Source organism: Rhodnius prolixus, unplaced genomic scaffold, assembly GCF_049639745.1.
Source record: "Rhodnius prolixus isolate KJV_2025 unplaced genomic scaffold, Rpr scaffold_13, whole genome shotgun sequence".
Taxonomy (NCBI): Eukaryota; Metazoa; Arthropoda; class Insecta; order Hemiptera; family Reduviidae; genus Rhodnius; species Rhodnius prolixus.
In genome coordinates, this window is record NW_027411583.1 from 5,268,654 (window position 1) to 5,291,084 (window position 22,431).

The following is a 22,431-nucleotide window of genomic DNA, read 5'->3' on the forward strand; positions in this document are numbered from 1 at the left end:
TTCTTCATTATCTTCCTACCATGCTACTAAATATGCACTCATAAATATGCTTTTTTTGCACATTTCAGTAAGCGCGATGTTGGACGTCAGGATACGTCCAGAACATCTTCATTTCTGATCATTTAACAGCTTCATTTGGTAGCATTTATTGTGTAATAAATTCTTATTACTCTTCTACTTTAAAGAGTGGATGACAAATGATTCAGTAGCAATTTTAATGACCCTAGTTTTGTTTTGTCTCCAAAAGTGATCAGTGGAAAATTCGTATTGTATCAGATAGAATAAATAGCATACGATGAATGATATGACTAGAAAATCACTTTTATTAAACGATTAAAAAGGACACGCCAATGGAACGTCACTATATATTTCTTTAATTTTTTTGAAGCATATAAGACGTCATGTTTCATCCGACTTATCCGAATTTAAATAACTCTTTCTTTAGAAGTTGTCTTCAGTTGTTCACTCTTGATGTTATTCTTTTCCAGGATTAATTGCAGACCCACTATTAAATTGGGTTACAGAAGATACCAATGTTTCTGCTAATGCTAGATGGGTAGTGTTAAACAATTTAAAGGCTGCTTCTTCTTATCAGTTCAGGGTTTCCGCTGTGAATAGCGTTGGTGAAGGGCCGCCTTCTGATCCGAGTAATATTGTAGCCTTACCGCAAGAACGTAAGTATCAACTGAATCATTACAATTTTTTTTTTTTTAAGTCCTTTTAGATTTCCGCGCATGATATTCTTGTAAATCTAGAGAAGACATGCTATTTTTATAAGGGCCAAAACTTGAAGCTTACAGTGTTTGATGAAACACGTTTTACAAAAAATTTAGTGGTAGATATCTGTAATTGCAGATCCAGGATGTAGAACAATTTTTTTGTGCTATTTTAAGCCGAATTTTTCATTGTAATTTATAGCACCATCTGGCCCTCCTTTGGGTTTTGCTGGATCCGCTAGATCTTCCTCAGAAATAATTACTCAATGGCAACCTCCTTTAGAAGAACATAGAAATGGACAAATATTAGGTTATATGATTCGTTATAGATTATTTGGTTATAATCACAGCCCATGGACAACACATAATGTTACGAATGAAGTAAGTTTTGGGATTCTTTATTTTTATTTATTTATGTTTGTAGATAGTACTGTATATTTAAATATTGCAAATGTTTTTGTTTTAGGCCCAAAGAAATTTTCTAATTCAAGATTTAATAACATGGAAAGATTACATTTTACAAATAGCAGCTTATAATAATAAAGGCGTTGGAGTATATAGCGATGGTATAAAAATAAAGACCAAAGAAGGAGGTATACATCTTTATTTGAATTAATGATTGGTTAAATTTGCAGTTTTTATTTATTTTTTCTTGAATTATTGCTTATGAATAATTGCAGTACCCGAAGCTCCACCTGCTAACGTTAAAGTGACGGCTGTAAATTCTACAGCAGTTTTAGTTTCTTGGAAGCCGCCAAATCCACAGAAAATCAATGGTATTAACCAAGGTTATAAACTGCAAGCTTATCAAGGTAAAAAATAAGGATAAATCGCCAGTTTTAGAATATATATATATATATAAAAAAAAAAACAATCTTACATAGTCTAAAGCTAAGTTCCCATTAAGCAGAACCTATATATGATGTATTGTTATATTTTGCTTTAGGCAACAACATAGTACATTCTATTACGGTGCCGCCAAGCCTGTTAGATCCGTTAGAGGAACAGAGCGCAATTATGAATGGCTTAGAAAAATACACAGAATATAATATCACTGTACTATGTTTCACCGACCCTGGTGATGGTATTCAAAGCAAACCTGTTCAAATTACAACACTTGAAGATGGTATTGATATAAATTATACTTAAAATATTGGTTTTTAATTGATACATTAATCATACATTACATATTTTTATTTTGTCTTCTTTTTTTTTTAGTCCCTGATGAAGTTGTCAACTTACAATTTGAAGATGTATCTGATAGAGCGGTTAAAGTTGTTTGGAGTCCACCCACTCATCCAAATGGCGTATTAACTGGATACACATTATCCTATGCTATGAAAGATCGTCCGGAAACTTTAAAAATTGAAGAACTACCATCAGACACTACCAGTATAAAAATTGAACAACTGCAGGTAAACCTATTAAGACAAATATTACTTTTGGGCAAAGTTTTTGGATCTAGCTAGTTACATATTTATTATTCTCTCTTACTAAGAAAGCGTTAGATATTGATTCTTCCGTTGTCCATCACACCTAATTTGGTTGTTGGACGTAAAGCCCGCCTGTAAAAATGGGCAATTACTTTTTATTGATTTTTTTTTTAGAATAACTTTTAATTCACAGATTTCTTAAAACTTTCCCTAAACTCAGTTTTTATGACACAGTATATTACTCAGTTTTTCCTATGCCGATTCCGGAGGGAATGATCGATTTCCCTAGGGCTTTCAAACATTTGGTAGAATTAGGTTTCCAGGAGTATCTCTTCATTACTTGAACAACCGAAAGCTATCAAGTGGGCTGGATCCATTCTAGTAACACTGCTATTTAAAGGACCAGTAAACAAAGACTTTGTATAAAAAAAGAACCGTAATCGGTGGAGGTTAGATTGCCCTATGCCCGGCGGAAATTCGCCGTGACGTAGCTACGCGGAAGGTTAATTACCTAGTAAATGTTCCCACGGCTTTCTCTAATCACTTGGTGAAACGTTACTGGGCCTTCTGACAGCAGAAGATAGAATTTGGCTTTTAAACTTAGAATATTATAAAATATATTTATATTTTTTATAAATTTTATTGCATATATTGTTGGTACTTGAATTTGGGGCCTTCGAAATAAAAAAATATATTTTAAATTTTCTTGTAAATTTCAGGCTACGACCCATTACAAATTTTCTGTTGCTGCCAAAACAAGTAAAGGTACTGGCTCAGTGAGGGAAGCGACCATCCAATCAGGAGTAGAACCAGTTCTGCCCTCTCCTCCTTCAAAATTAGCTGTAACAAATATAGAACCTTTCTCAGTAGTTCTACAGTTTACACCTGGTTTTGATGGAAACAGTTCAATCACCAAATGGACTGTTGAGGTAAAATTGATTTTATTCAGTGATTAGAAATTTTGTTTTAATGAGAAATATTATATAATTTTTTTAAATATATTAGGATGTACTTAATATCTTCTTTAATATTTATAATGTAGTGGCGGAAATATGTATAATGTTTTTTCCCTTCAGGCAAAAACTGCTAGAAATACAACTTGGTACACTATTCAAGAAGTGTGCAACCCAGAAGGAAATACGGTAACAGTAAAAGGTTTAATGCCGTTCACTGTGTACATGTTAAGAATGATTGCCAGCAATGTTGTAGGAGAATCTGAACCATCTCAGCCAACAAAAGAATTTCAGACTATACAAGCCCCACCAGCCCATCCTCCAAGGAATGTTACTGTTAGAGCGATGAGCGCTACAGAGCTTCGAGTTAGATGGATTGTAAGTCTATTTTGATTTGTGAAAAATTCTTATTAACTTTCTTCCGTCACCAACCAATCACCAACCCTCTGAACCATACTCAATTTCTCTTCTCCCGTCACTCCATGCCGAAAGTATAAATCAGGAATTGGTAAAAGGGACGTTAGTGTTCAAAACCTAAAAATAGGTCAGTTAAGCTTACTCTTGGAAGAACATCCAAAGCCGGGCAGGGATTTAAAAAAAAATACAATCATAAACTGCCTCTCTTAGTAATTTACTTTTTTGTTTTATTCAACTTAAGTAGAAGAAAGATATAACATATGATAATTGAAATCATCCTATTTTGCAGCCCCTACAACAAGTTGAATGGTTTGGAAACGCTAGGGGTTACAATATTTCATACGCAGAGATTGGAACATCAGATTTTAAAAGCATAACAATTGAAGATCACACTGCTAATTCTCATATTTTAAATAACCTAGAAGAATATACCCAATATCAAGTAATTATGACTGCTTTCAATGACGTTGGAACTTCTCTGCCAAGTCCAGCTGCTTTGGAAAGGACTCGTGAATCAGGTAACTTGTTTTTATTATTGTTGTTATTATTTTGTTTGACCAATTATAATTTTCTTTTTAAAAACAAAAAAAAAATTATATTTTATAGTTCCATCATTTGGTCCAATGGATGTTGAAGCAAATACAACTTCATCTACAACAATTGTTGTAAAATGGGGAGATGTACCAAAAGAACATCGCAATGGTCAGATTGAAGGTTTTAAAGTGTTCTATGGTGGTGTTAGAAATCAAGCTGCAAAAATTAAAGACATTCCTTCTAACAAAACGTTTACGACAACTTTAACCGAGCTGCGTAAATTTCAAGTGTATAGTATACAAGTGTTAGCGTACACCCGACTTGGAGATGGTATATTATCATCGCCGCCAGAAAGAGTTCAAACTTTTGAGGATGGTATGTAATTTATTGTTTTTTTGCAACATCACTTTAAATTCTAAAAAAAACTACATCAATTCATATAATACTTTTTTTTAGTACCTGGTCCTCCATCTAATGTATCTTTCCCTGATGTTTCACTGACAACTGCTCGCATTATTTGGGATGAACCTGAGGAGCCTAATGGAGAAATAATTGCATACAGAATTACTTATACCTTACAAGATTCGGGACATTCCAGCTCTCCTTCCACTAATTATTCAAGAGAATTTCCTCCATCAGATAGAACTTACAGGTACTGATTTTTATCAATTTATTACAGATTAGTTTTAGTATTCCAGTATTAAAGCTAATCAGCTTATTAATTCACTTCACAAAATTTCAGGGTAACAGAGCTTGAAGCTGAAAAGAATTATTTATTCGCCGTTGGTGCTCAGACAAGATTAGGCTGGGGTAAAGTTGCAACTGCACTTGTCTATACTACTAATAACAGAGATGCACCAGAACCGCCTTCTAAACCTCAAATATCAAGAAGCCAGTTGCAAGCTACTCAAATAACTTTCAGTTGGACTCCTGGTAGAGATGGATATGCACCATTAAGGTGATTTAAAGTTTTGTATTTAGTTAAAATGTAGGCTTGAAGGTTTCCTAGTTTTTAATTTTCTACTGAAGAAATTATGTTAGAGACTTCTGTCGAAAGTTTTTGTGAAGAAATTGTGCATACTGCATACATCCCCCACATCCTTTTTTATATTTAGTAACTGGTTTGATGCCTCTCTGTCTTTGTGCTCCCAGACTACACCAAAGTTTTTCAACTGTCAGAAGAACGTTTAGCTGCAAAGTTAAAGCAATACAAATAATAGTTTATAAATGATCCAGGTTTAAAGAACTTTCCAAAACGTACAGCAGTCAATTTCCTTAGATAATTTACATATTTTTGAAAACATATTTACTGAAGTGGGTGATAAGTATTAAAATATTAAATCTATCAGGTAGGACAGTTGTATAAGGGTTGATCGTCAAAATCTGCACGAAAAAACTTGAAACGTTAAAAAAAACTGCCATTTTTTTTCTCTTTTTCTATAAAATTTGCTTTAAAATACAGGTAACATCATCGTTTTCAGGAGTAATATTTTTACAACTACGTAGATTTGACATATTTCGAGAACAAGGTTTCAAAAAATGAGTTTAATACGTGATATTTGAATTAAAAATAATTACACTTTTTCCAATTGTGCTGGTCTACTCACTCCTACAACTTAAGTTTAAGCATTAATGTCTATATTTCTTTTTGTTGAAATGATTTTATTTCTGTAAATTACATAAATAAAGATTTAAAATAATAAATTTGTTAGATACTACACTGTGGAAGTATCGGAAGGTGTAGGCCCATGGGTTGGATTGACCGACAGGTTGGATCCTCAGGTTACATCGTTCACTGCTACAAATCTTAAGCCTTTTACACTTTATCGATTCAGAATACAAGCCACGAATGATATTGGTCCTAGTGGCTGGAGTCCGGAGAGTGCCCAAGTGAGAACTTTACCAGCTGGTACGTTTAATTCTACTTCACTTTTTTGCAATGTTTAAGTCAGCGCAAAAAAAAAAAAGTGTTATTTTAAATGAATCACATTTTAGCACCAAGCAGAGCTGTAACTGGTGTCAGAGTAGTGCCGATCACCACGACTAGTGTAGAGGTGCACTGGATACCGATATCGGCTGCATATTGGAGCGGTGACCAACAAACTGGCGGATATCGAATCATGTTTCAACCACTCTCTGACTTCCCAACATCACTTCAGACTACCCCTAAACAAGAGGTTCAAGGCGTGGAGGTCAGGGATACTCCTCTTAATAAAATGTTTTTTTATTTTTAACTTTTTAATATTACCTTTTTTTTTACTCGTTTGTTACAGTCCAAAAAAGTTGTACTCACCGATTTAACAAGAGATCATAATTATGAAATTGTAGTGGCTGCTTTTAACTCAGAAGGTGTAGGACCGTTAAGTACTCCTGTAACAGTGTATGTCGGTGAGGCTGTTCCTACAGGTCAACCACAAAAAGTTAATGCCACCCCAGTATCACCTACTGAAATTAAAGTTAGTTGGACCCCACCACAAAGTAGTATGCAAAACGGCGATCTGCTTGGATATAAAGTGAGATTATTACTAAAGTTGTACTGTTTAAAAAATTCTATTATTCTGTAAACTAAATGTTAATAAATCCTCTGTTTAGATATTTTATTTAATGACTGATTCACCACAAGAGCTCTCACCAGAAGAAAAGGTTGAAGAAGAAACTGAAGTTGTACCAGCTTCCTACACATCTCACAGCCTTGTATTTCTGGATAAATTTACTACTTACAAAATACAAATACTTGCTTTCAATCCAGCAGGAGATGGGCCAAGATCTGCTCCTGTAACCGTTAGAACTTTTCAGGTAATTTTCTAAATTAGAATTTTAGGCATTTTATTAAAAATTCTTGACCACCTTTTTTCAGCACACAGGATTGTCTCCTTTTTTTGTAAACGTGTGAATATAAAAGATGAAAAAATCAAAGAAAAATCAACTGCCAAAATAAGTTAAAAAAAAAAAAAAATCTTGTGTCAAAATAAGGGCGAAATTTAAAGCTCTGATTCCCTTATTCCTAAATCCAATAGAATTTTTGTATTTAAAATTTTCTTCTTTCAGCAACCCCCTTTGTGCGTAAACTTGGACCAAATGCACTAAAGGTAATTACGCAAAGGGATCTCTAGCCTTTTGGCAATACACCGTTTTAATTTTTCCTCCAGGCTAACCATCGAACCTATTATGTGTAAGCGATAAATCACAGAAGCTTGCACTCCGACTAAAATTGCTGTTTTGACATGAGTGCTTTGTTTAAAAGTTAAAAATCAGATTTACTTTTGTATTTTTTTATTATCATGATTTTTATTTTCCCTTTGGCGTAAGCAACCATTTTCATTTTAAACCTTGATCAATGATTGTGATTCAAATTTTAGGGCCTTCCTGGACCTCCTAGATCTTTAAGGTTTTCAGAAATCACGATGACAAGTTTATTAGTTTCTTGGGATCCTCCTAAGAAACGTAATGGTGAACTTAGAGGTTATATTGTCACGTATGAAACTGCAGAACAGAATGATAGTAAGTATTGAAGGCTGACTTGAAATAAAACAATTTCATTATAGCTTGCATTGTAATTAATTTTTTTTTTTTTTTTTTTTTAAGGATTTAGTAAACAAGTTAAGCAAAAAGTATCTGAACCAAAACTAGAAGTACAGACTTTAGAAGAAGAAGTTACTTATACGTTTGCTGTTAGAGCTGAGACAATAGATTATGGACCACCAATTAGAGCAAATGTTACAACAGGTCCGCAAGAAGGTTCGCCAAGTACCCCAAGGGGATTTTCTATTGGGAAAACTGTTTCCAGTGTAGAAATGCACTGGTCTAATGGTGCTTCAGGAAAAGGGCCCATACTTGGCTATTATATACAAAGTAAAAGGAAAGGTTGGTAAAGTCTGTTAATTTTATAAATAAATTTTATCTTGATGTCAAAAATTACTCTTGCATTGCGTATTACTCCTTAGGTGACAGAATACTATTCTCACGTGATAATACTCAAAGGATAGTTTTTTAAATGAGAATATTATCAAAAATATAATCATCAATATTTTGAAATACTCCTTGTTCTCTGCTCTAATTTCTACTTGTTTGTTATACTTATTTTTCGCAGTTTATATTATTGATATCAGAATTTTTTTGCTGAAATTCTAATATGAATAAAAACTATGGACTAGAAATGATAACCTCTTAAGTCACCTCTTTTTTTTTTTTTTTTTTGCAAACTGACGTGCAAATTAACGTGACGTTTCGGGTCGTCACTCCTTTCTCAAAAATCCTTCTATTGCACTGAACTAACATTAACGCAAAGTAGTTTGAAAAAACTTTGAGAGTTCCAGTAACAAAAAGTTGTGGGAGTGTTAACATCCAAATTTATCATTAGTTTCTAAATTTGCAGCTCATTGCCCCTTCATGAAGTTAATTATGAATCTTAGATCTCAATAATTGTACTCTTAAGTGAAATACTTCTATTAAGATATTAAAATTATTTTTACAGTGGGAATTGTGTGGAATTGGTGTAAGTAAAACTATGAAAAAAATTTGTTTGGCACTGGTTTTTGTAAAAGATAGATTAAAACAAACATAAAAATAATTGTTGAGTTTCTTTCAACTATTACCTGTTGTTGTTTCCTGGTGTTGTTGCTTTTAAATTAAAAAGTAAAAATATTCTGCAATGTTGTAAAAACTTTATAAATTATTAAATTTCACATCTGTAGTATAAGTTAATTGACGCAAAAATTCCAATATAACTTAGATATTGATTATGTGGCCATTGAAATGAGGGTTTTTGTTTTTTAAGCTGTTAGGCAAAACTATGGAATTAGTCAGCTAACATAAATGTTGTACTTTTGAATTTAAAAACTTCTTTTTTTTTCAATATTTACTTCTTTTCACTAAAATTCTCTTGTTGATCCAATGACTGTATTGTTCAAAACAAAAATCTATTTTATGATCATTAACAACTTTGTAGTATTAATGTTACTTCTAAAGGAAAGGATAAATCCCTTCGTTTTGTCTAAAGATGACGTAGCTTTACCTAGGGAAGGGTCAAAAGCACACTACCAATCCTACTCCACTAAGGGCGAATTCCCTGGTAAGGATTTAACCCGGATTCCCAGTAGACCGAAAAAATCTTAATTGGAATCCAAATTACCATAAGCGCCTATAGCTCAAGGCTCTTTCACGGTCAACCTGTTCTGAATGACTCAGTCTTTTACAACCCAAGCTATCCAGAAATGAAAGATGCTTCCTCTTTCGTATCCTAAAAAATGGTTCTGTTAAAAGTCTAATTAGAGATAGATGTCTTCTTAAATCAGAATGATTATTGAAATGTCCTCAACACACACTAATTAATCTGTTCGATCATTCGTAATTATATTTAATGTGTAATTATTGTAAGAAATATTAAATAAAGCTAACTTGTTTTTAAGTAGATTTGAAACTAACTGCACTAGTGCCAATATTGTAATTTTTCGTACTGAAGTTTGTTCACTTTTACTCTGTAATAATATAATATTAATTATAAAGATAGAGTATTCAGATTTTAACTTTGAGTAGAATTTGAAAAAGTAAGATTTCCAACGTCAATGTATAACCAAGCAATATTTTTCTTTTATTTCAGACGATACAAGATGGTCAACAGTAACTAGAACTGGTAATGGCCCCCTTCAAGAATTTAGTGTCTCTTATCAAAATTTATTGCCTTCAACTACTTACAATTTTCGGCTAATAACTTATAATAAATTTGGTATTAGTTACCCGGCATACTCTGATGTTAATGTAAGTGTTTTAAAGTACTTTCTATTGACGATGATCTTAATATAAACGAAGTGTTTTCAAAAAGTGTTATCTATTTTTCAGATTTTAACCCCCTCGAAATTATATTTAGAATATGGTTATCTTCAAATGAAACCATTTTACCGGCAGACATGGTTTATGGTCGCTGTTGCAGCCACATCAATTATCATTATCATTATGGTGATAGCAGTGCTTTGTGTGAAAAGTAAAAGTTATAAATACAAACGTAAGTTAAAACTGCAACAAAACGCATTTTTCAAAAAATAAGTAAAATTGAATAAGAAAATATTTAAGCCTTCTTTTATTCAATTTTTCACTTTTGTATTCGTATTTCTTTCTTCTGATATTTTAAAAAGCCTCTCTTTCTCCTTTTCTCCTTGCGAACTCAAAAACTTTTGAGTTGGTTTTTAAATTATCCGATGTAAATTCTTACGTTTTTGTACAGCTTTGGCAAAGTATTTTGAAAAAATATTTGTAATTGCTCTTTATTTCTGTTCCACAGGGGTTCCTCTCTTTAGAGTTGTAGAGTAGAATTCGTTCCAAAAATGTGAAAACTGAAGTTTTTCCAACTCATTCACAAAAAGGGACCCTCGATGTACTCTTGTTCAAGTCGCATTATACTTAAAACTCATTTTCTTATGTTTAACTAAAAATGGAAATTGTAGCCTTAAAGACTTAGGCTTCAATATTAATTCATTTCGTATTTTGAAATGATTTTTTTGATCTGTTGGTTTCTTTAGAATGCAGAATATGTTTGTGCTGTGCTTTTAATAATTTCTTTAAGTTATTATTCCTATCTTCAGACAGTTGGTGCTGAAATAAAAAAAGCACAAAATTTACATTGAAAATTGACATTAATTGTTGTTTTAAGGCTTTCAATATGGCCCGGGAAGCCGTTGGTCTGTTGCATGTTGGTTTTCTGTACATGTTGGTGCGATAAGTCCAGCATCCATTGTCTACAGGTTATCTCTAAATCTGTTCTGTCTTTGTGGTCTTCGTTCTGGATCCTTCAAATTTCCTGTGAATTTTGATATTCAATTTTATTTTGCAATATCGCAATTAATCTTATTACCCCTCGATCCACCAGAAGTGTAAGTTGTAAAAGTCTTACTTAAGATATAGGGGCATTCAGGATTCAGGAGTCAACACCATTGCAGTTTTATGGGTTTCCCTTGGTTAATTAGATTTCTAAAGATTAAGATCGGATTCAGTTTTAAAGTTACGAGTGAAGTACAGCATAGTCTAGTATCGTGTTCTATTCCAAGATATTTTAAGATTTCGCCCAATCTTTCATCGTATGTAAAATGTTGTAGATCATGCTCCTACAATTTTGTTTTGTTTAGAAGAAGCTCAGAAAACTTTAGAAGAATCAATGGCAATGGATATTGACGACCGGCAAGAATTGGCCATGGAAGTATATCGTGGCAAACGAGGAGGTACACTGGGTAGATCGACTGCAGCACCGGTACTAGCTAAATCTCCGCCTAGACCATCTCCAGCTTCAGTCGCCTATCACAGTGACGATGAAAGCCTTAAAGCATACGATGAAAATCCAGACGATAGTAGTTTAACGGAAAAACCTTCAGAAATTAGCTCTACTGATTCTCAAGTATGGATATTCAATACTCTTTATTTGTCACCTATGTAAAATTATACATATTTTAAATCATTTTTCCTCTCACCTCTTTTTTTTAGGGTTCTGAAAGTGAAAATGAAAGTGTTAGATCGGATCCGCACAGTTTCGTAAATCATTATGCAAACGTGAATGATTCATTACGTCAATCATGGAAACGCCAGAAACCTGTACGCAATTATTCCAGTTATACAGATTCAGAGCCAGAAGGTAGCGCAGTGGTTAGTTTAAACGGTGGACAGATAATTATGAATAATATGGCCAGATCTAGGGCACCTTTGCCAGGATTTTCATCATTCGTATAATACCCACTTGGTAAAGTAGAAGAGGAAGAAATTGACAATCAAAATGTAAATAATGTTGGAAGTGAAAGGTTTTAAAAAAATTAAGAAATTAAAAAAAGCCTTATGTAAATATTCGTAAATAAAAGCTTAAAAACACTTCCGAAAAAAAATGACGCCTCTTCTACTTTACCGCAGGAGTAATTTTTTACTTAATTAATTCATCAAGAGACTCTCATGTTGATTTGTGAGAGAAAAGCCTGGTAAATATGTTTACTTTATAACAAATAAACATGTAATGCAGGGAATTTAATATTTATTTATTTTTGTATTTTCAAACTTTTTTTTTTTTTGTAAAAATAAATAATATTAATAATAATGAATTTATATAAAGTAAAGATGAACGTAGAAAGTATTACTTCTACATCATTTTGTACTGAAAATTAAATAGAATAATAATGCAATTTTGTAAATTTAATAAAAACTTTTCTACTTTTTGGATTCTAAAAGTGGAATCCCTTTTATACTTTTTAGAGTTCTGTGATAATTATTTTATCTAATTCACATTAGGCCTAATTGCATCTTTTATTTTAAAAAATGATAAAATAACAATAATACTATAAATTTCATTCAAAATAATTTGTCTTATTTTTAAGAAAATTGTTAGAAATTTTATTAAATTTTATAAAATTTCAGTTCTTAAGACTTTCTATTTATCAAAATTGAGATAAAATAGTTGTAATAAATTAGGTTAAACTAAAAAAAAAAAAAAAAGAAGTTTTTTGTGTGTAAATAACCGTTGAAATGTTCAAATCTTTGTAAATAAAATATTATTATTTTATTTTCCTTTAAATTATCATTGTACTGATAAGTGAAGTTTCAAGTTTAGAAAATTTTTAAGGATGTTAATTTTGTATTTTTTTTTTTTTTTTTTTTATCCTTCACTGTAAATACCATGTCTTTAATTATTATAGTTAATTGGTCCTACATTGTCTTTCCTTAGATTTAAATATGTTGCATTTGAAAAAACTCACAAGGTGACTTTTATCAAATAATGCAACATTGAAGTACTGAAATTTCGCCCTCACCTCCGCTCTTTTTATATAATAATTATTATATAAATAGATAATATTTAGATGCAAATAAGCTGTAGAAAATAGAAGGCCATAGTGAAGAAGAAAAAAAATATATATAAGAATTTATAATAAAATTAATTCATAATGTATTTCTCTCTTCTTTTTTTTTACCTTTGAAAGTTTCGGAAAGTTATCTCTCTCGAGGGGTATTACATTCATGCAATATAATATTTTGAGATCCCCTAAGACGATTATATATATCTGTCTGAGTAGGTGTATCTCAAAATTGAAAATATCGCAGAAAGTTCAAATTTCTATGTTTGGTGTTGCTACTTTATGGGAAACAACAGTGTTTTTAACTAATAATGTATTGTCAAAAAAAAATAAATAATAAATAAATAAATAAAACAGAGAATGTGTGATACAACTAACAAATTTAGACAGCATCAGTTATTGTATTGTCGAATTTTTTTTTAGATAATATAAAATAATTTATTTCCTAGAGCTAGCTAAAAAAAATAATCGTTTCCTAGATACTAATAAACAAAAGTTAGAACGAGTTAAGAGAAAGGTTTCCTAGATACTAATAAAACAATTTCAGCAAACTTAGACTTTTATATAGTAATTTCAGAATTGTTCATTATAGAATAATTTTTAGCATATTATAAATATTTTCTCATCAATAAAAAAAATGGCAAACAAGCTGAAGAAGATAGGAGGTATTTTCATTTAATAACTTAGTTTAGTTAGTTACAAGTTAATGAATGCAAGGCTTACTCTTTTTTCATTTTTAACAGAAAGCGCTAAGATTTATAAAGATTTCTCTTCAGAAAAAACTGGTACTTACTCAGACATACCTAAATTTGATACCTCAGATATTGTATATAAGGTGGAAGTTAATAAAATTAAGCAAATCCTGCGTGAGACGCTATACAAGTTCAAGTTTGCGGTGAGTTGACTGTATTCATTTTTAGTTAAATACAATTTTTTTCTTAGATTATTAATAGAATTAATTAATTAATTTCTTGGAATTAGTAATGGTTTTAATAAACGCGGTCATCAATGGAACTACTCTACTCTATTATTATGGTTCGTTTTCAATCAAAATTGCAAGTTTAAAATGTAGGTAATTCAACATTATCAAATTTTGCCATTATTTTTTCTCTCTCTAAAATATACTCCATTTTATTTAGACTTCATAAATATAATTTATTTTACACCTTATTGTATGGATAATCAAGTATAGTAAGTCTTGCTAACTTACAAACCTAAAATGGACACCGATGCGACCATGCTAACATGCCCTACCGTGTATCCGCGCCCTATTGAGTTCTAGAGTTACGAGAGAAAAAGCTTATTGAGATGATCCCTTGCAGTTCTGTTGAGAACAACCTTGCATTCTTACAAGGTTCTGGTTTTCCTACCAATCGTTTTTGAATACTATCTCTTTTGGTCTCTAAGTGACAGAAACCTCATATCGTAATCTGTCAAGGTACGCGAGACACATTTTATCATACACAGTCTGAGTTGGAGATGGGTCCAATGAACAGTGGGACACCCGGGGAAAGAGTTTTCTGAGCCTATATGTAGGCGTACTAAATCGGTGTAGTTAGTCAGTTACAGCTTGATCCCAAGGAGGTATGCCGTTTGCCTTTACACGGAGCTAGAGGGATGAAGTGTGTGGCAAGCTGGGACCAATCAAGGCACAAAAATGAGAAACTTGAGCGAAGCGAGATGACGCCTTTCCACCATAAAAAAGCAAATTGATATATTTCTGATGAATAAACTGGATGTCGGACCGAGGTTACTAGTTATAATGATAAGTTATGCACTTGTTACTTTTGGAACCTAGAAACACAAATTTTCTATTGAAAGTTCAAAGTTTCGGACGCCTCTGGTGTCCTTCATCAGGAACTCCAGAAGAATTTAAATTAAAATTGAAATTGAGGATATAAATATGGAAAAGAACTTATAAGACATACTATACATGGGGAAGAGAGTGTTGTGGAGGTATTGAAGATTGAAGGTGATACATGCAGCCGATGACAGAATATTGATGTGACTTTTTAAATAGTTTATTATACATATAAAACAAAAATAGAAAAGACTAAATAGTTAAAGAAATATACAAAAATGACAAGGAATTACAAGGAGAATTAAAGTGCTACGATAATAAACAAAGAATAAATTACAATATTGAATCCAGAGATTTTGTGAGGTGACGAAAGATGTTACTCTATAAGGATGTGATGACGTCCTTACAGAATTAGGGTGGTAATGGATGTGATAGATCCGGAAGTAAAGGAGAGGTCAAGGGTGAGACGTGTTTTCCATGTGCAGTTCCGACAGTTTTTTGGTCCCAAATCCAAAACAGTGTAGAAAACGTGGTTGATAGAATTAATATTTTTATTTTTTTAATGTCAGAATAGTCCTGGAGTTTCGCAGTTTTTTAAGCGAATAGAAACTAATTAAGAATTAAATGAAATTATCATTTCAAATTACTTTTCTTAGGGTTAATTAAAGTACTACAACTAAAATTGCAACTTTTAACACAAGTTTATTATGTATTTATAGGTTTGTCTGCCATATTTGTTGGACGAAAATTGCAAATTGCTTTCACAATTGTTGGACAGTAAACAAGATTTCGAAAATATTAGACACTTAATTGTCAAATATAAGCCCAAGGAAGATATAGATGAACCGAAAGGGGAGAATACAGTGGAATTTGACTATGCAAATGTACAGGAATTTCAAGATTTTTTTAACAATTATGTATCCGAGTTTCGAGGCATAGACAATTCATATGACGAACTAAATTTAGCCATTGATTTCTTATATAAGCAAGATAAAATTAAAGATGTTTGTGATAAAGCAATATTTGGAGAGGTATTTTTTTTTTTTTTTAAGTTTTTTTGCTGAGAGGAAAATATACTTTCTCGTAGACATTTATAAGAAAAAATTACATGTGTCAGTAGCCCAACGGTAGAAAAGCATGATACAAATACACATATTGAGCAAGACTGGAACAATAAAAAGACGACTAGGCATGATACTTGAACTTCGTTTCAAAATTATTCTCTCAGTTTTCAGATAAAATCAGAATTTATAGAAAACGGTTTCAATTAATTCATCCGACTTGGCATGCTTGATTTCTTTCATTCTGAACGGTTTTGGATTTTCAGTGATGGCTTCATCTAGCAATTGAACTTTCACTTATAATGCTTTGGTCACTTTGTCACCACACTGTGGTGGAGTTTGAAGGTACTGGACCGGGAAGGGTCTAACTAAATTTACCTGCGACTAAAACTCTTCTGCGGCGTGCAATCTCTCACAAGAACAGCCGAAAGAGGTCTTGCTGGGTCGCTCTCAAACATTTACGACAGACTTTCTAACCGGGACCAAGGGGTTTGAGAGTCCTAATCCGTCAAGGCCAGGAAAGTACAAGCATAAAAGGCATTTGACCCAATTTAGCCCAGAATGATCACAACAGATTTTTGTTTGATTGAGGAAGAGCCTTCTTCGCTCAACTCACTCTAAATTGTAAAAGCAATGAATGAAGTTGTAAAACCTGAAGGAGCCACAAAACGTTTAAAACTGGAAGTTTTTAGAACTTTTCTTGCTTCCTATTCTCTTGATAACCAGAAATAAGTAAAAAATGTTGATTTCTAAGTTAGTTTGCAAAAGAAAGTTTAAAACTTGAACGTAAGTTTAAATTATTAATACTAGAGTACTTCACAATGTTTATTAACCAACTTCTTAAGTGAAAATTAGCATATTATAATATTAATATAATAATTTGTCCAGGCAATTTTATAAATCACCATTAATTAATTAAGCTAGAATAAGATCTAAATAATTTCAAACATAAATAGTTACCTGTGCAATACGTTGAGTCAAGTAACTATTTCTTTTAATTGTTGCAGTTACCAAATAATATTCAAGATTTAGTGAAAGCGTTGGATCTATTTTTTAATATTTTATTAGATCGTATGAGTACAACGCCACGTCAAGAACGTATGTCTGAATCAAATATTTCGAAAATCATCAACGAAAGTTCTGGTATTACAGATGAAATTAATAAATTACAATCTATAGTGTTGAAACTTACTGACGAGAAAACTAAAATCGTTTTTGGTAATCAAAAACAAATTGATAAAATTGAAAGCGATACAATAGAACTACGTGAAGTCTTACGCAAAAGTTTAGAAAAGAATACGTAAGTATGGAAATAGACAAATAAATTTTCGGTATAAATCATTCTAGTGATAATGGATTCAAGGAATTATTATTTTTAACCGAGGAAATTGAATGTTTTGCCATTGCTACAATATACGTTGAAAATTAATTGCTGAGGTCAAGCAACTTGTAATTTTTTTTTCAGGATGCTATTTGAACGGAAGATGGAGTGGGAATGGAAGATACATGACGTAAATGAAAAGAAACAATTGGAAATCCTTAAAGAGAAAAAAGCAGTTTTAGAATCATTAATAAATACGAATGCAGATCAAGAATCCCAAGCGAGAACTCTAAAGTATTTTTTTGTTTGTTTTTTTTTTTTTTGTATAAGTACAACTTATCTACAAAACATTTCTGACTAGAATTCATAAAAAGTACATAAATTCCGTTTACTTAGGTGGATTGAAGTAAGGTACAGAGCAATTATAATTGCGCCACTGTAATTCCATTTTATTTATTTATTTTTTTAACTCTGGCCACAGCAGACAATATTGTATATTATTATATAATATAAAGAAAAAATATGTAACGTATAATACAGCAATAGCTCATTCGATCACCTCTCTACTTGTGTGCTTTTGTTGGATTCGAAGTGTTAGCGGCTAGGCTGAAGATTGAATTGCTTAGAAAAACTAAGATAGTTGTACGATTGGGTCATTGTAGTCTGTACAAAACACGCAGCACTGAGTTGGCTTCAAAAGGCGTACCACAACTATTCCAGAAGTGTATTAACTTCATCAGAACTCGATTATCACATGTCGCTTCACGATATTACTGAAACTGGCTTTCATATCTATCTTTTGGTAAACTGAGATTTATCCTTTTTGAACAATCAGTCTCATTATTGAAGAATCGAGCAGAGGAAATAGCTGTATTCTCTCAGCACTTATTTAAGACTGGCTTAAGGTCTCTTGCCCTATTGTGTGCTGAAAGAAATGTACGCCTAAAACTTACGACGATGAATGGTGTTCAATAAACTTCCGGTAGTATGATTAGTAATAATTCTAAATGTGAATGAATTTGTGCATATTTATAAGCTAAGAATTTTGACTGTGGGCGGGCACTATGGACTCAAGTAGTTGCAAAAATATATATAAATTTAAAGGTAAACCAAAAATTGTTATTGACAAAAAACAGACTGTAATGGAAAAAAAATAATGCGAAAAATTATTTATTCAAAAAGCAGAAAACAGTATGTAATAAATAAATTATGATACTATTAATTGAAATATCTTTTCTTCAAATAGGTTTGGTAAATTTTTTGTCTTTATTTATTCATTTTTTTTTTTTTTTTTTTTGCTCATTATTCTGATCTCGCTACAGATTCAGGCAGAACACACAACTTGAAGCGTTGATAAACAAGTATGATAAGGATATGACTGAAAAGAAACATTATCTGGGTGAACTTTCAAATAAATGGAAAAAATTAAGATTAGATTTGGCTTACGCTGAGGTAAAATCACATTTTTTTTTTTTTAGTTTAAATCACAGATCTATCGTAATGTCATAAATAAGTTGCCTCTTTTTTTTTCTTTCATTAGTCTGCTGAAATTCAATGTTTAAATGTTTTCAAAGGATACATAAACTTTTTAAATATGTATTTAGTAGTAATAGTCTTTATTGAATTATACATAAACCTTGAATACTACAAATTTAACATATTTACAAATAAACTAGACAATCACCATGGTCATGGACCAAATATGTATTTATACATATATATTTTTTTTTCAGAAAGTCTTTTCCGATCAACATATTGATTATTTAAAACACAAAAGTGATAAACATGCTTATGAAAAACAATTATGGGATAAAAAGTTATACAGGATTAGATGCAGTATTGCAGCACGTAAAATACAAAGATATTTTCGACTTTATCTTAAAATTGCTGCAAAATTTGAGTCTCAAACTCCTAAAAAATCGAAAAGTCGTCAAAAGTCAATTTTAGGTATGAAAGTTATTATTATTTTTTTGTTTATTAGAAATCGTATTCTGTATTATGAAAACAAACAATTTATCTGTTTGTCTAAATGTTTTGTTAAATTTATTTTCTAGGGAGTAAAGGTGTTTAAATGGGGAAAAGGGACTAAACATTTAGCGTTATCAGCGTTCATATTTCCAGTGCTTCCTTTTCTAAAGCACCAAAAAAGTTTAAAGAAACCACATACACTTTATACTTATTTTTTAACTCCATTTCAAATTTAGTTGCTAGAAAATAATTCGTAGTAGTAAAATGAATCATTTCAATTCAGTCGAAGAGCAATAAGTTTTGTTGGCTGACAGAAATTTGCTAAATCTTTTTTAAGAAAAAATCTTTCTTATTATAATAGGTTTCTGGTTCTTTATCAAAAACTTTTGGAAGGTCATTGTTAACTGACAGTAAAAGTTAAACCTAAATTATAATAATTTTATCCGAATCGTAAAGCAAAATTGAAAATTTTTACCATCGAAATTGTCTGGCCATTGTCGGAAAAAGTTCCTTCCTCTCAGTGATAAATTTTTTTAACATATGTAATTTAATCAGAAATTGCTACGGTGCGGTCTATCTTTTGCTATTTCTTCTCTTTCGCAAAGAGCTAAACTTAATTATCATAAAATTAATTAATTAATCATATCAAAGTTTCAGTTAGAGATCATTTTTCCAAATTCACAATAATTTTGTTTATTAAATGCCACCTCTTTATTATAATGCAACAATGTCGAATAACGGATCTCACAGCAACCTCTTGATTAGAAGAAAACCATTATTACCTGAAACCATTATTGCCGGAGCTTTTGATCGGAATATCACATATTCATTTTAATAAGACTTCGTTACTCTTGCCTATTCTTGATTTTGTAAGAAAGATTTTTCTAGATTCTACTCCTCATATCATAAAAAGTAAAATGCTTGACATTATAGATGTGTATTATGCCCAAACTACCATTGTGGGTGGTTAGCAAACATTTTTGATGAATAGTTTAGATATTCTGATAAAATAATATTATGCAGGCTACTTTAGGATTGATAATGTTTCAAAGGATAGAAGTAATGTATTAAATAAGGAAACCTAACAGAAAAGTTTGCAGGAAGAAAGTCATTTTCCATCGGAGTATACTGTCAAAAAGGTCGCAAACCCACAGATGGAACTGAGCAGAATTACTTCCTCTACTCCGAAAAAAAAAATCGATTATCTAGACAATTTAGACAAAGTGAAGAAAACGCAGAGAATGAGAGGGAGGATTGAACCTTTAACCACCGCCATAAATAATACAAATACTGACAATTTATGACATTTTTAGTCATCAAAAGAATTGTGTAATCATATTTATGAGTAAAGTAACCAGAGTAAATCAAATCTCCACCAAGATTTTTTTTTTTATTTATTTTGGTCAAAGGGAAAGTAAAAGATGAAGAAAAAGAAGAAGAACTGCAAGATGTTATAGCTTGTACTTTTTAAAATTCCTTTGGGTATCATGGCGCTTTCCACTTTAATAATTGGAGCTCATTATTTTCTTTTTATATGTTCCCTTGCTATTGCTAATTTTTAATTCATAAATTATATATCCTAAGATTTAAGTTCATACATCTTTTTCCCCTTAGATGATTTTAGGTGACAGAAACATTTAGAAAGTCAGTTAAAGAGGAGGACTATATTTTTCGAGTTTTGAAAATAATATTAGGGAAACTGGACTTAGGTGGACGGAGTGGAAAAATATCTGAATTTTCTCTTTTATTTTTGCAAGTTTTGTTTTCTTGATTTGTAGTTATAATTCACCGCGCTTTTTTAATTATATTTAACCAACAGTGAACACTTCTCAAGCAATTTTTTGCTGTTTCAGCGGTAACCAACTCCAGACTAGTTGGGAGACGTCTGTTTAACGTGATTCCAGTGCTATATTTCAGTGGTTGGCAGGATAATAAAATGTTATTCTATTAGTTTCCAAATCCAAAGGACTCCTTAAGGTAAATGGAAAATATTGGTGGTCTACTTTAAGGTGTGCCTCCGGAATTGGAGAAGTAAATTGGGAATCCGCTTAAGGGAAGAGCATACAAAGATAGCCTGCTTACTTTTCGGCGATCAAGTCGAGTAAAATTCTAGATTTTGAATCAAAAGAAAATTATGAAGCAAATGGACTTAAAAGTATGGTAAACAGAACACCGGAAAAAAGAGGGAGTTAAGCTTGAGCAAACATCTGAAATTGGGAGACTCACCATAGTGAGTATTAGGGGCAGAAGCATTCTGGAGGGTACATAAAAAAACATATGGCAAAAGAACGTTTGCGAGACTGGCAGCCAGAACTTTTCTGGATACGATTAAGTACGTAAATGACAGTACAAAAAATAAATTTGAAAGATTGCCGAAAGAAAGTTTAAAAATGGCAAAAATAATGAAGTAATAGTCGAGGTAGGCAGTGTATGCTTGACATGTTGCTTCCAAATTTTGCTAATCACTCAACCCGATTAACCATACTTTATAGGATGATGGATGCAAACCTGCTACTAAAAATAAGCCAAGCAGAAAATGTTTATTCTTATTTAAAAAATGCTTTTTCTTTAAATGCAGTTTGTTTTTTTATTATTAATTTTTTAATTACAATTAATTAATTTACAATCTGTACACATACATACAAGCGAGGAAATAAGAAAATATGCGTGAAGAGCAGCGGGAAAAAAAACTACCCAGCGGTAGCACTTTATAGGATATCCATGCTACTGATAATAATGATCTTCAGACCTCAAGGAAGTGGCGGAGGCATTGACGATTGGCGTGGTGGACTGTCAGAAGAGGCAAGAGACTGTATAAATAGATTAGAGCTTCAAGAGTTAAAAAGTTAAATGTAAATTTTATGGATATGATTATTGATGACAAAACTTTGTCTCTAAAACGTAATTTTTCTTAATATAAATGCCATCATTTTCTCAGTAACTCTGAGAAAATAGGACTTAGTAGTGTAAAACAGTAGCTCTATATATATATATATATGTGGTATGTGGTAGAAAAATCCAGATGAAATTTCATATTATGTTGAGGATTTTTCTTTTCGCAAATGTACTATACAGTTCAGTGAATAAATAAACTTAATTACAATAATTTAGCTATTTTATTAATTTTTTCAGATTCCAGTGAACTAAAAATTGGGCTAGAGTTTGAAGCCTATGACACCTTTTAGTAGAAGTAGAAAAATAATATGTAGAAGCAATGTTTTTAAGCACTTATGTGATGTACATTCATAACTAGAAGAAAGTTATTTGGCAGGGAACTAACAGAAATTTTATTTAAGATTTGTATTAAAGGAAATAGAAGCAGGTCTAATTATTGTCTTTCTACTGATAATAGCATACTGGAAAAGTATGGTAGATAATCTGTACTCTAAATCTAAGTAATATAAGGTA

The 22,431-nt window shown here is 31.6% G+C and overlaps 2 protein-coding genes across 8 annotated transcripts in view; both read left to right on the plus strand.

The window, feature by feature from the left end:
- sdk (sidekick cell adhesion molecule) overlaps window positions 1-12,967 on the plus strand; it is a 272,227-nt gene extending 259,260 nt beyond the window's left edge. For 3 of the 4 annotated variants that reach the window (XM_074115982.1, XM_074115984.1, XM_074115985.1), the window contains 22 exons: window positions 489-674; window positions 919-1,097; window positions 1,183-1,309; window positions 1,397-1,528; window positions 1,663-1,842; window positions 1,935-2,131; window positions 2,869-3,078; window positions 3,226-3,480; window positions 3,809-4,037; window positions 4,126-4,428; window positions 4,510-4,705; window positions 4,796-5,011; window positions 5,766-5,962; window positions 6,049-6,245; window positions 6,327-6,566; window positions 6,646-6,849; window positions 7,413-7,554; window positions 7,639-7,917; window positions 9,653-9,810; window positions 9,892-10,054; window positions 11,172-11,437; window positions 11,524-12,967. In XM_074115982.1, coding sequence (XP_073972083.1) covers window positions 489-674; window positions 919-1,097; window positions 1,183-1,309; window positions 1,397-1,528; window positions 1,663-1,842; window positions 1,935-2,131; window positions 2,869-3,078; window positions 3,226-3,480; window positions 3,809-4,037; window positions 4,126-4,428; window positions 4,510-4,705; window positions 4,796-5,011; window positions 5,766-5,962; window positions 6,049-6,245; window positions 6,327-6,566; window positions 6,646-6,849; window positions 7,413-7,554; window positions 7,639-7,917; window positions 9,653-9,810; window positions 9,892-10,054; window positions 11,172-11,437; window positions 11,524-11,766 — 4,499 coding nt within the window. In that variant the 3' untranslated portion in view covers window positions 11,767-12,967. The remainder of the gene's footprint in view (window positions 1-488; window positions 675-918; window positions 1,098-1,182; window positions 1,310-1,396; window positions 1,529-1,662; window positions 1,843-1,934; window positions 2,132-2,868; window positions 3,079-3,225; window positions 3,481-3,808; window positions 4,038-4,125; window positions 4,429-4,509; window positions 4,706-4,795; window positions 5,012-5,765; window positions 5,963-6,048; window positions 6,246-6,326; window positions 6,567-6,645; window positions 6,850-7,412; window positions 7,555-7,638; window positions 7,918-9,652; window positions 9,811-9,891; window positions 10,055-11,171; window positions 11,438-11,523) is intronic. The other variant, XM_074115983.1, reaches the window with a different exon arrangement.
- A 399-nt stretch (window positions 12,968-13,366) lies between these two features.
- LOC141447995 (uncharacterized) lies at window positions 13,367-22,351 on the plus strand. 4 transcript variants are annotated; one of them, XM_074115989.1, is made up of 8 exons: window positions 13,367-13,537; window positions 13,616-13,767; window positions 15,393-15,704; window positions 16,742-17,034; window positions 17,200-17,349; window positions 18,378-18,507; window positions 18,789-19,002; window positions 20,124-20,863. In XM_074115989.1, the coding sequence occupies exons 1-8, from the start codon at window positions 13,510-13,512 to the stop codon at window positions 20,279-20,281; spliced, it is 1,437 nt and encodes a 478-aa protein (XP_073972090.1). In that variant the 5' UTR covers window positions 13,367-13,509; the 3' UTR covers window positions 20,282-20,863. The 4 variants fall into 4 exon arrangements, with proteins under 4 accessions (XP_073972090.1, XP_073972092.1, XP_073972091.1 ...); XM_074115991.1 differs by lacking the exon at window positions 20,124-20,863 and adding an exon at window positions 22,156-22,351 and having other exon boundaries at window positions 13,368-13,537; XM_074115990.1 differs by lacking the exon at window positions 20,124-20,863 and adding an exon at window positions 20,877-21,596 and having other exon boundaries at window positions 13,368-13,537.
- The last annotated feature ends 80 nt before the right edge of the window (window positions 22,352-22,431 follow it).

What these genes read in the sequence shown, in the direction of transcription:
- LOC141447995 (XM_074115989.1), top strand. Translation starts at nt 13,510, where the DNA reads ATGGCAAACAAGCTGAAGAAGATAGGAG. An exon ending in CAAGCTGAAGAAGATAGGAG is followed by an intron (nt 13,538 to 13,615) that starts GTATTTTCATTT and finishes CATTTTTAACAG; the next exon opens with AAAGCGCTAAGATTTATAAA. An exon ending in TCCCAAGCGAGAACTCTAAA is followed by an intron (nt 17,350 to 18,377) that starts GTATTTTTTTGT and finishes ATCTCGCTACAG; the next exon opens with ATTCAGGCAGAACACACAAC.